The 12,676-nt window shown below is 36.6% G+C and overlaps 1 protein-coding gene across 1 annotated transcript in view; it reads left to right on the top strand.

Annotated features, from left to right (window-relative positions):
- The window catches only part of VPS41 (VPS41 subunit of HOPS complex), a 221,749-nt gene that overhangs the window by 91,096 nt on the left and 117,977 nt on the right, over window positions 1–12,676 (top strand). Inside the window, 3 exon segments of the mRNA XM_028525988.2 lie at window positions 507–581; window positions 8,684–8,746; window positions 12,302–12,367. Coding sequence (XP_028381789.1) covers window positions 507–581; window positions 8,684–8,746; window positions 12,302–12,367 — 204 coding nt within the window.

Raw genomic sequence — 12,676 nt, 5'->3', positions numbered from 1 at the left:
TAAAAGTTGATTTAGTGATTTGTAAGAGAAGAACAAATAGATTGCCTGGTGAACCAAAGTCAAACAACTGAAATTTTTCTTTACATCATGATTTTTATTTTGGCTTTTGTTTCGTTCTTTTAATGGGTTTGGTTGGGAAAGAATTTTAGGAGTGAGGCATGAATAGAACAAAACGAATAAAAGGCATATAACAGCCCTGGCTGATTAAGCTCAGTGGATTGAGCGCGGTCCTGTGAACCAAAGAGTTGCCTCTTTCATTCCCAGTCAGGGCACATGCCTGCATTGGCGGGTCAGGTCTGCAGTTTGGGGCAGGCAAGAGGCAACCACACATTGATGTTTCTCACCCTCTCTTTCTCCTTCCCTTCCCCTCTCTCTAAAAATAAATAAGTAAAATCTTTTTTAAAAACTTAAATAAAAGGCCTATAACATGTAAGAAAAATAACATTTGATTATCAGTATGTATTTTCCTAAAGCTTTGTATGTGTGTGTGTGTTTTTTTTTTATAGAGTCCTGTGAAAGTAAATCAGGTTAGCCTGGATGAAAGTGGAGAACACATGGGCGTGTGTTCGGAGGATGGCAAGGTATGGTGCTGATGTGGTCACCCTGAAAGCATTCTTGCACTGAGGACTGAGCTGTTACCCAAGTCCAGGTGCTTGGAAAAGCACTCTGCTTTTTGTATACCTGCATTAGGAGAAACTTGGTTATTCTTTTTGGGTATGAACTTGCTTCTGATTGCTCATAATTAAAGTAAAATATATTTTTTCACAAGTGTGCCTTAGGAAAAGTAATTACGAGAATGTCAATAATATAACTAGTATTAAGCTGATTAACAGCTGTGGCAGGGGGACATGTCACCTTAATCATTACTGCTGTGCCACTTAGACTTCAGTGACTAGTCTGCAGTTCCAGTAGTTTAATGCCTTTCTGCCATAAATCCACAAAATTGGATTTTGTGGGCATGATTTCTGTGGGCCGGTGGTTTTCATTTTCACACAAGTTATGAATGTTTCTCTTGAACCATAGAATCTTTTGATAAGCAATCATAGTTTATCAGAAGAATAAAGTATCTTACAATAGTCACATTAAATAAATGTAAAATCAATATATGTACAGTTTTCTAAAAACCTGGTACCCACTTCCTCGATTGAGGACATACATCATTTGTGCAGTGTATAACTAACAATTATCAGTGCTTCTTGCTGATGTTGAGCTGTGACATTTAGTGGTTGTGGTGATTGATTTTCCACTTAAAGGAATGTCTTTTTTGTTTTTCAGTCCATGGAAGTCTTTTCTAATGTTGGTTTGCAATGATAAAATTCTCATGCACAATGTATTTAAGATACTTTTCTAAAATAACAGTTTAAAAAGAGAATGCATTAAGAATCATTATAGAACCTTACTTGTTCCTGACTGAGGAGAGCAGATTTTCTAATCTAATTTTGTATTTTTTATGTGATCTAAATTTAATGTGCCATTAGGATGAGTAAATTAAAAACGTCCTCAGTATAAAAGATTTATACCCATTTAATCTGTTAACAAAAGAAAAATGAACCCTTCTTGACATGCAGGAATGCATTTTATGTATCTATGCCTAATGTTTCTTAAAGAGTGTCTTGAAATAGTAATTAGAACACTTGTGCTTTTCAAAAAGCACTGTCAGATTTTACAGTACCTTCTGAAATTCTGCAATGAATCAGACTGTCAAAGAGAGATTGTGGGAGGAGTTGGTATGTGCAGAAGTTGAGGAGAATTATCCAAACCATTGAAACATTCTTATATTTATATACTTGTGAGAAAGATCTTTATTTTCTTAACAATGAGGAATTCCTTCTGGGCTGTTATCAATTTAATTGAACTAATTTATTGAAAGAAAATATTCATTTTTTGAATTAAAAATTTTTTTACTATAATAGTTCATCTAGAAATTTTCAAACTTTAATGTTAAAGAATTATTATTTGATGTGGCAGAGTGGATATTTTAACTACTTTTGGTGACACTTGACAAACACCTCTGTTTTTTAATTTTAGTCAAATTTGTAACTGCTGTATTTTTGTGTAGACCCATGATACCTTTTAAAAATGCTTTTCTTATATATTTTATTAGTAAAGGTGGAATTGCAAGTATTTCAGGGCACATTTTTGTGTAAGCTTGCCTTTACCATGGGTTAGTCAGTATTGTGAAAATTGAGTAGCTAGCATAGAGTGACCTGGTAAAGTGGTTAGTGACGATAGAGATCATTATTACATAGGTAGACTGTAAATATCTAGGTGAATGCATCTTAAAAGGACTGTGCTTTTCCTTTCTTTAGTGTATTAAGACTCCTAGATAATAATCATCTGTGTACTGTTTCAAAGATAAACTTTGATATTTGTATTCAGTTTTAAAGTCATAATTCTAACAGTTGTTTAAAATGTACTCTGTTTATTCAGCTGGTATTCATTTCTATCTTTATTCCAGGGCTTTGCTGTGCTTCAGTTCTAAATTTTGAGATACATTAACACATATTTGTACATGTGGGTTTCAGTTTATGGGCATACATTTTTAGTTAACTTTCTGATAAGTGCATACAAGATTTATTTTTAATCTCTTACATATAAAAATGTTACCTTAATACATATATTAGAATCAATTTAGTATAGAGTTCTGGGTTGAATAATTTTTCTCTCAAAATTTTGGACATGTTTTTCCCTTATGTCTAAGCTTCATTCTTGTAGACCTATCTGAGGCCTATCTATCTACTTTGGTTCTTTCACAAAACCTTTTTAATTTTTTCCTTGTCCTGTCTTGGAGCTCAGACTAATAACAGTAGCAACAACAATGACAAAATAAACATCTCTTGTAATGCAGTTTGCTAAATTATGTCTTGTTTGGGTCTGCTTTCATTAATTTTGTCTGGAACACAGTAAATTCTTTTGATCCATATTCTGAAGTATTGTTTTCATTTCAGGAAAGTTTACTTCACTTCTGATTTTGATTATTGCTCCAGTTCCATTTGTTTTCATTTCTTCAAAGAAATAACTCAATAACGCTTATGCTGGAGGCAGTGCCATGCAGAGGCTAAGAGCAGAGCTCTGTATTCTACCTGCCCATGTGGTGGAACCACTCTCCTGAACCATAATGGGCATAATGTTTGCCCTCCTAGTACCTCTGCTTCCTTAACTGGGCAGTGAACACAGTGGGAGTCCTGCATGGGAATGTCTCAAGGTGACAGGTGTATTGTGAGCTCTCAGCCTAGATTAACCATTTTTATTGCTAACCATTCATTTCTCAACCCATTGCATTCTGGCCTCTTCTCTGCCTACATTATTGTACCTTAACTTTTCAGGGTAAAAGGGTGAATGAATCAGGACTATTCACCCTTCCTCTCTTTCCTAAAATATATAAATTGTAAGAAAATTGGTCATATTGTATGGTATAACCCCCCACCCCACCACTACATATGTGCTTTGCTTTCTCATTATTTTTATCCTCTCATTTCTTTGTAGTCAGGGAAAGTTCTTTTACTTGTTTGTTCCCTTTGCTGATTTGTTTTTCTTCCAGTGTCAACTTTACTTCGTGAAGTAGAGTTTTATTCCATTTTACATTTTTAATATTCCCGAAATCTTCTCATAGCTCTGTTTTTATATCAGCCTGATAGATACTTAACTTTTTTATTACAACTTCTTATATGTCATAAAGGGTCAGGCTGTATGGTCTACTGGTTGAGTGAAATTACCTGCCCCTGGTTTTAGCTGTGCGATGCCAACAAAGTTATTCATATCTCTCTGTGCCTTAATCTATTTCCAGCTCTATAAAATGAAGATAATGATAGTACCTACCTCATTGATTAACAGGAGGAATAAATGAATTAATATATGTAAATTGTTTGGGAAAGAGAGCAGAAGAAACACGTAGTAATTATTAACTATTATCGTCCTTTCATTATCATCACCATCAGTGACATCATTCTTTGTTTCTGTGCCAGATTCATGGAGGTCTTTTCTTCTTATTCAAGTTACCAAAGAGTATTCTAGTTTTTCTTTCTTTTCTGGTTACTATTAAAACATTTTTAGAAGCATGGTTTTTCTCTCTCAAAGTAGTTGGAATTTGTTCTGCAGTATTTCTTTTAATAGCCCGTGTGTGTGTGTGTTGCTTGTTTATTCATTTCAGAACAAGAAGAGCTCTTTCTAAACCTCTGTTAGCAAAGAGATTGGTGTCTGACTGCTCTTGGCCATGCATGTTACAATTTTGAGTGTTGTAGAATCACTTTTTAGTTCTACACGGGCTCAGTTAATGAGCTCAATTTCCTCTCACCAAAGGTAATTAGTTAAGGCAGCTGCCCCAGAATGAAGTGGGAGCTTCTCTTGTCATCTCTCCCTGCTCTCTAACACTACAGGGGTAGGAAATATAAAAACCAGCAATTTCCCCACTGGTACCCTCTTTCAACTACCTCCCTCAATATAATGACAGTTTGCATGGTCATCCCTGTTTGAATTGTTGACATGTTGTTATTGGGAAGCTGGGGTTTGAGAGACTGTTAAAAGGGAAGTACCAATTGGCAGGATTGTCTGAGCCTCTTGCCGCCTCACTCAGTCACTCTACATCAGATGGCCTGTCACCCAATTCTGTGGTTGGCAAATACGTAGAAATCTATGCTAAAGTGGAAAGAATACATACCTTCCTTATTGTTTCATGAAGGTAGCTCTTCTTTACTTCAGGCAGTAAAACATGTATCACATACCTTCTTTGGTCCTTACCATATGTCTCTGTGGCTTTGTAGTTCATTGAGAACTCCTTTAGGACTTTGCAGTAGTGTGTCTATAAGGTCAGTTTTTCTGAATTTTCTATTTTCCTTCATTAGGTATTTTGGTGACAAATTGGAAGAGGTTTTTAGGGTTGCTATAGGGGATAGCATTTCCAAAAGAATCCTCTCTATTTTAACCTTTATATGATTCTTAGGTGAGGTCTTCCTAAAAACTCCCTAGGCTGTCATTCAATGGAGTCTTTTCACAGATGAGTAGGATATTCACTGAAAAAATGACCAAGTAAGTAAGAAGGAGAGTGAGGAAATGAATGAGAATTATTTTGGATTTTATTAGTTTTAGTAATGTAACTAAGACCAGCTAGTTTGGGCTGTTGCATAAGTGAAATAAACTGAAACATCAAAGGTTCTACAAATCACCCTCTTGTACTGATAAAGTTTCTGAGATCTTGTGAAGTTTATATTGTTTTGTTTTGTTTCTTATCCTGAAGGAAAAGATGAGGACAGTTCAGGAAAATGTTATTTAGTTAAACATAGTAATAGAGACTGACCTAAGAGTTTTAGCTTTCCTACCTTCAGGAAACACTCCTCTAGTTCCACTCTGGGTATGACAGAATTTTTGCTTCTGACTAGTTCTCGTGGTGAGTGTCAGCCTATTTGTTAAGAAATTCTTGATTTGCTCTCTTTTCTTCAATTGGATTCATAATTTTACAGGGATGTTCAGCCCTGGCAATTTATAATTTAATTTTTACCATTAGAGTCACAATCCTAATAATTATCTTCTCATTTACTGATAATTCAGTCTTTTTCAACAGGCTTATGCATCATTTGTTTACATCTCAAATACTTTTCTCTGCAGTGAACGTCACTTAACTTTTATTCTTAAAATCACTTTTTCCTTACTATAGACAGAAGCAAGTTTATACTTTTGAATTAATGGTCTGCTTCATTTTTCAGCCTCTGTGACAGAGTTGCATAATTCAAAGTCTAATATTTATCTTCAATTTGGCAAATATTTGCTATTTTTGAATTTTTTTCCTATTTTACTTTTATTATACTTTATATAGAAATATAAATTTCTTATTTGCAGATTTTAGGCTATCTCACATAATGATAGTATCTAGAAAAATAGGACTTGAAACATTTTTCTTGCTTTTGATGACCTTAGACAAGTCATTTATTTTTCTGCAGAATCATCTGTTGAATAGGCATAATGGTGTTTGCTCTCATACCTAATGGTTTTGCTATCAGGACCAAAGGAGGTAGGGCAGGATTTTCAGTGCTGACTACATCCTGTCAGTCACAGACCTCTAAAAAGACAGTTTCATCCCCTTGCCCTGCCCTCCTGCACCAAAAAGTTTAATTTGTCTAGGTTGGAGTCTAGCCATTAGTCACTGCAGTGCAGGCAGTTTCCAGAACCACTAAGGTAAAGCATGTGGAAGCATTTAGAGATATGTTAGTGATCGTAATACATGATTTGACACAGGAACATGTCACATTGTTGTACAGAAGGGAAATAGCTTGTGTTGGAAGAATTTAAACTTCCTAGTTCAGCCTGACATTCAACTGAGGTAACTAACTTCAGTAAGGTGACTACTTTTTGATTTACTTAATTAAGATTCAGATGATATAGTACCACCCTTACTTTTACCCAATTTCCTTGGATTTTTGGGGACTCATCAGGGTAAACTTCACTTGGGTAAAGTAAAACTCTGAATGCAATGCCTTTCTTTCCTACTTCTTAATCACCATTTTACATAAGAAGTCTATTGCCTCTTTTACATATACATTTATATAAAAGTAGTGATTTGATAACCTTCTAAACAATGAGAAGGTGGTGGTGGGCATACATGTATTGTCATGTTAAGAATGCATTCTGCCTTGGCTCGTGTGGCTCAGTGGATTGAGCACCAGAGGGCCACTGGTTCAATTCCCTGTCAGGGCACATGCCTGGGTTGCAGGCCAGGTCCCCAGTGGGGGGCGTGCAAGAGGCAACCACACATTGATGTTTCTGTCCCTCTCTTTCTTTCTTCCTTTCTCTCTAGAAATAAGTAAAAAAATAAAAATCTTTTTTTAAAAAAAGAATACATTCTAAAAGAATACTTCAGGGTAAATCAGATTCCTTCTGTTACATTGTACCGAGTGCTGTTCTTAGGACCCAAATAACATATTTAGCACAGGGTTAAAATCAGTAGTCATAAAATGAATGGAGAATCCTATGATTTTAGCTTTCAGTGAATAGGTTTGTCTCCAATAATTATAACATGAGTAAATTTTCCTCTTTGAACTTTCAACAATGAATCACTCACATCTTACCAAGATTAAAACAAAAGAAATCGAAGTTAAAATAGTTTTAGATCTGTTTAAGAAATTGAATTTGTAATTAAAAGCTTTTCACAAAGAAGCCAGTAGATTCAGATGTCATAGCTAGTGAATTCTTACAGAATTTAAAGAAGGAATAATACCACTTTTTTAGAGACTAGAAAAAACAGTAAACACATCCCAAGTGTTGGGAAATAGTTCTGAGTGGCCTAATAGTTTCAAGTGTTTGAGGGCTTCTAGAATTCTTAGGCTCTACTTTTGAGAGTATATGTTGATCAAAATCACATTGTAAATAGTTTGGCTAGCTTTTAAATGTGAACAGATGCATAACTTCTGACTCAGCAATTTCATTCTTAGTTATATAACTGTGTACATAAATGCACCAAAAGATTTGTAAAGAATGTTTATTGTTTCATTACCATAATAGCTCAGATCTGGAAATAACCCAGGTGATCGATGGAAGATGGATGATACATAAATTTCTTATACTGAAATACTACACAGCAGTGAAAAAAAAAATAACAAGCTACTGCTATATACAACAGTATGGGTAAATCTTACAAAGAAAATGTTGAGCAAAAGATGCCAGTAAAATAGATTATGGTTTCATTTATATAAAATTTAAGCACCTCCGCATCTTATGTATGGTGATCAATTTCAGAGTAACAGTTAGTTTGTAATGGGGGAGGGCACAAAGGAACTTCTTGGGTTCTGTTTCTTGGTCTGGGAGGTAGTTGCAGGGGTGTGTTCATGTCATAAAGTTTGTGAAGCTGTAAATTTATCATTTGTACCCCTTACAATATATGTTATTTATTTTTTAAGTAAACAACTCAGAAATTAGATAAGTATGAGTAAAGTAGCCTGGAACAACTTTAAGGAAGGCACTGATAAGTAGAACTTAAAAATCATACATTTATACACTCTTAATATATTCAGCATAAGATTGTACGTGAAGTGCAGTTCACCTAATCTATATATGACTCAAAATGAAGCTCTTTTTTCCTTTAAGGGAAGGAAATAATTCATTTTTTTGTAAAGATGTTAGTATTTATTTTTAGAGAGGGAAGGGGAGGGAGGGAGGGAGGGAGAGAGAGAGAGAGACGCAGAGAGAGAGAGGAGAGGAGAGGACGAGAGAGAGAGAGGGAGAGAGAGAGAGAGAGAGAGAGAGAAACATCAATGTGTGGTTGCTGGGGGTCATGGCCTGCAACCCAGGCATGTATCCTGACTGGGAATTGAACCTGCGACACTTTGGTTCGCAGCCCGCACTCAATCTATTGAGCTACGCCAGCCAGGGCTGAAAAATAATTCTTTTAGGATATAATATGAGGGGCTGATAAAAGAGTACTAATAACCTATTCATATATGTTTTATTTTAAAAGTTGTCATCATTTAATTTAAAAAAATGTGTAGTGAGTAAAGGGAACTCTATCCATGAGATTGCAGTGGAGTACTCTCACCCTATGAGAATTATTTCTATTGGATATGTGATGGAGATCACAAGAGCCCTGGATTATTAAATGTTTTACTTTGTTTTTTTTTTGAAAGTTGGTGTTCTTACTGATTCAGCAGCCTTCTTTGTTGCTCTCATGGTGAAATAACAGGTTCTATTTCCTTTTCAGGTGCAAGTGTTTGGACTGTATTCTGGAGAAGAATTTCATGAGACTTTTGACTGTCCCATTAAAGTAGGTATTCAGTAAGTTTTAATTTTTCTAAGGGTATTCTCACTGAAGGCCAATAAGGATTTTAATACTTTGAGTACTACCAATTTTCCATTAATTTTGTCAGTAAGCATTTATTAAACACAATGTACTAGATACTATTTGATGCTTTAAGGGAGCACAGACTGTATGTTATGTGATTGTGATTTCACCTTATCCTCAAGAATGTTCTTGTAGTGGGTACAGTGGTACACACACACACACACAACATCTGTGATTAATGACTCAAACTGGTAAAACAATATTAAGCAGTCCAAAGCTGAGAGCAGTTTCTTTTAGCTGTTTTTGTTAGTGATGGCTTTAGATGGAGTGATGTTTGACTGGGCTTTAGTAAATGGACAGGGCAGATGGAGAAGTCGGCTTTCCATGTGGAAGAACAATATAATAGAAATGGAGATGTTAGAAAGTTCAAATTGTGTTCAGGATGTGGCAAATAGTCTAGTTTAGATGGTGCATAAAATACTGATTTGGCAGGATTGTTATATAGACAGATGGGCTGGCTGTATATTTAGGCTAAGGTATTTGGACTCTATCTGATAGGTAAAGAGAAATTGCTGAATGTTTAAGAGAAAAGAAGTGATATAAACTAAGCTAAACTTAAGGAAAATTAATATGGCAACTGTATGTAGTGTAGATTGGGGGGCTGATAGCCACAAGGCAGGAAGACCAGTTTTAGATAACAGTTTCATTAGTTAAAGTGATTATTGCAGTTGTGAGGAAGAAGTCATTTATTGTTTTCACTTGTTCTAACATTTATGGGTTGACAGGTAAAGGGGAGATAAGGTCAGATAGTGTTTTAGAAAGTCAAATCTGTCATGATAAAGGGTGATTTAAGGAGGAAAGTGACTGGGGACAAGAGACAATTTAGAAGGCTAATGCAGTATTGTAGGCAAGGGCATTACAGGATATCAGTAAAAAGAGCAACAGTGAGGCCCAGATGGATATCTCAGTGGTTAGAGCATCATCCTACTATGCCATGGTTGTGCGTTTGAACTCTGGTCAGGGCACATACGAGAAGCAACTAATGAATGCATAAATAAGTGAAACAACAAAACGGATGTTTCTCTTTCTCTCGCTCTCTTTCTCTCTCTCTCCCCCCACCCCCACCCCTAAAATCAACAAATAAAAAATTTAAAAAGAGCAATAGTGAATATAGTCATACCTCAGAGATATTTAGGGTTTGGTTCTAGACCACTGTAATAAAGCAATTTTGGCAATAAAGAAAGTCATAAATCTTTTTGCTAGTGGAGGGTCTTGACTTCAGTTTCTAAAAAGCACAATACCTATGAAGTGCAATAAAATGAGGTATGCCCATATTCAAGATGGAGTAGAAGAAATGAATTTGGAAAGCCTTTGGGAGGTAGATTTAACAAGCCTTAGTGATGGATTTGATGAGAGTGATGAAAGGTGAAGGAGATAAGGGTAAATCTAGGTACATGCTTTGGCATTGGTGTGGGAATGCCATCTTGCAAATAAAGGGTGATTTGAGTAAGGACGTTGCTGATAGGGTTTTGAGTTTAGATAACTGTAGTATATTATGGAGACTTTGGAAACATGAGTGTGGAGCTCAGGATGGAGATTGGGCCTAAAAACACAAAGTTGATAACCAGAGTTGAGTAAAATGAAGCCACTTTTAAAGAGATCTAGTATCTAGTAATTCTAGAAATCTAGATGATGAAATTAAAGTCAGGTAGTGGGGTGTGGGGTTGTTGGGGGGGGGGTATGGTGAATGACAGCAAGGGATCTAAGAAGAATTAGTTAGAAGGAAGAGAGGAGACCCAGAATAGTGGTGTTGGGAAGCCAAAGGAGAGAGGGTTTACAAAAGGAATTAGTGGGCAGCAGTGTTGGAAGGCAGTGTGATCACACAAGGTAAGAATGGAAACGGCATTTTATTTGATAATTGTGAAGGCATTGGTGGCCTTAGGACAGTTTCAAGAGTAAGAGGATCACCATATATTACGAAGTAAATTCATGATAAAGAAGATAGAAATAACTTCTTTAGATAGATATATAGTTATTTTGTGGTAGAAATAACTAGTATTAGACTCTTCCTTCAAGAAATTTGGTAACAAAGAAGAGAGATCATCTGGTGGGTAGGGAGAAGTCAGTCCCCAGAGATTTCTGCAGATCATGTTTTGGTAGATGGTAAAAACAAAAAAATAGTAGCAGGGGAACATTGGAAACAAAAGAAGGGAATACTTAGTGGAACAGCAGGAAAGAATGCAATCCACCAGGCAGGGACAGAGAATAGCCTTGGGAAAGAGTCCTGCAGCCTCTGCCTGTGAGGCCTCTGCCAAGCCCAACTACTGCTAAGTTGGGGGGTGAAGGAAAAGTAGTTAGGGTAGTAACCCTGATGGCCTTGTTTTCTTAGTGGTGAAGGAGGGAAAGGGTAAGATAATGTGACTGAGTTGCATAGAGGATGTCTGGAATAACAGTTGCTACCTAGGATTATGTATTACAAGAACATTAGAAGTACTCTAATGAGAGGGTTGAAGAATGTGTAACAACAGAATTGAATACATGATTTCATTGGTATCTAGGGCAGATTAGAAAAGTGTTGAAGGAAAGAAGGCCAGCCTGGGAAGGAGGTGTGTTTAGAGAAAGGAGGGGTCCTTCCACAAGCCCTAAAATGATAGTGTAGGAGGAAGAATTCATTCCATTGGAGATGGAAATTTATAAGAACATAAAATGTATTTAGTTGAAGGCTTATGAAAGTATAATTGTGTGGATTTTTTTAATGCCTGAAAATAGTCTGTATGTTAAGTTAGGGAAAAAAACAAAATGTATTGGTGATTACATATATGCAGGCTTACAGCAACAGAAGGGGGTCCCTCAGACAGTCTGGCACTGAGTGGTGCCACTGCACCTTCAAAAAGCCACTGGCAAATGAAGTGGGAAGTGATGAGGGGTGGAACAGCTTGGGGAGAAATCTGCGTAAGGGTTTGGGAAGAGACTGGCTGAGTGGAAAGTGAATGAGTATCAGCGACAGGAACTGAGGCTGGAGCTAAAAGAGAAGATCCTGAATGATTAGCTCCATAACTGTTGGATCCTACAGCTGTTTGATGTAGCTACACTAAGTGTCTATGAGGCTGCATGCCCTACCTGTTCTTCCACTTGGTGCCTTCAACCATTGGAAGGCGTCCTGGGCAAGGAAGGAGCTAGTTGGGTTCTTTCTTTGGGATCCTTCTATGAACTATATTCAGTTGCAAGCATTTGTGACATCTTTCTACCTTGATTGGTCTACTTTGCCTTCTATACAGAGAGGGTGCCTACTCATAGTCATCACTCAGCCAAAACTAGATCTAGTGTTCACTCTAATCTTTTAACTTTGACCTGGCTTCATAGCAGAAATCTTTTCACACAAGAGCAAAACTCAGACATCCTCATATTACCTGAATAGATTACTTCCTACTATGATAGAAGGATGATTTTTAGATCATGCTCCCTATAATGTATAGTTTTTATACTGTGCCTTAACCATGATTCCTAAACTAGTGTCGGGTCCTTGTTCCCTTGTAGATCATTGCTGTGCATCCGCATTTTGTGAAATCCAGCTGCAAGCAGTTTGTGACTGGAGGGAAGAAGGTAAACACTGTTTACGATCATGTGCAGTCTTTTGGGGGGCGGGGCTGGGGTTTGCTCTTTTATTTATCCTTAATATTTTGAATGTGTGACTGTTCATTAGGAGATATTTTGAGAAATAACAATGTAACACTAAGACCATTGTCTCGTGGGGGAGGTGTGGCCCCAGTGTTTCTCACTGACATTCCTTTGGAGTGGCTTCAGTGCAAGGCAGAAAGGGATAGGTTGTGTGTTACTCAAACTACCTTCTAACTCTGAAATGTTGTCTCTCCCCCCTCCTCCCCCAAAGAGGTAGCATTTAAAAATAACAAA

This window comes from Phyllostomus discolor, chromosome 10, assembly GCF_004126475.2.
Source record: "Phyllostomus discolor isolate MPI-MPIP mPhyDis1 chromosome 10, mPhyDis1.pri.v3, whole genome shotgun sequence".
NCBI classification, from domain to species: Eukaryota; Metazoa; Chordata; class Mammalia; order Chiroptera; family Phyllostomidae; genus Phyllostomus; species Phyllostomus discolor.
Note: the sequence above shows the minus strand (reverse complement) of the source record. Positions and strands in the feature narration are given on the sequence as shown.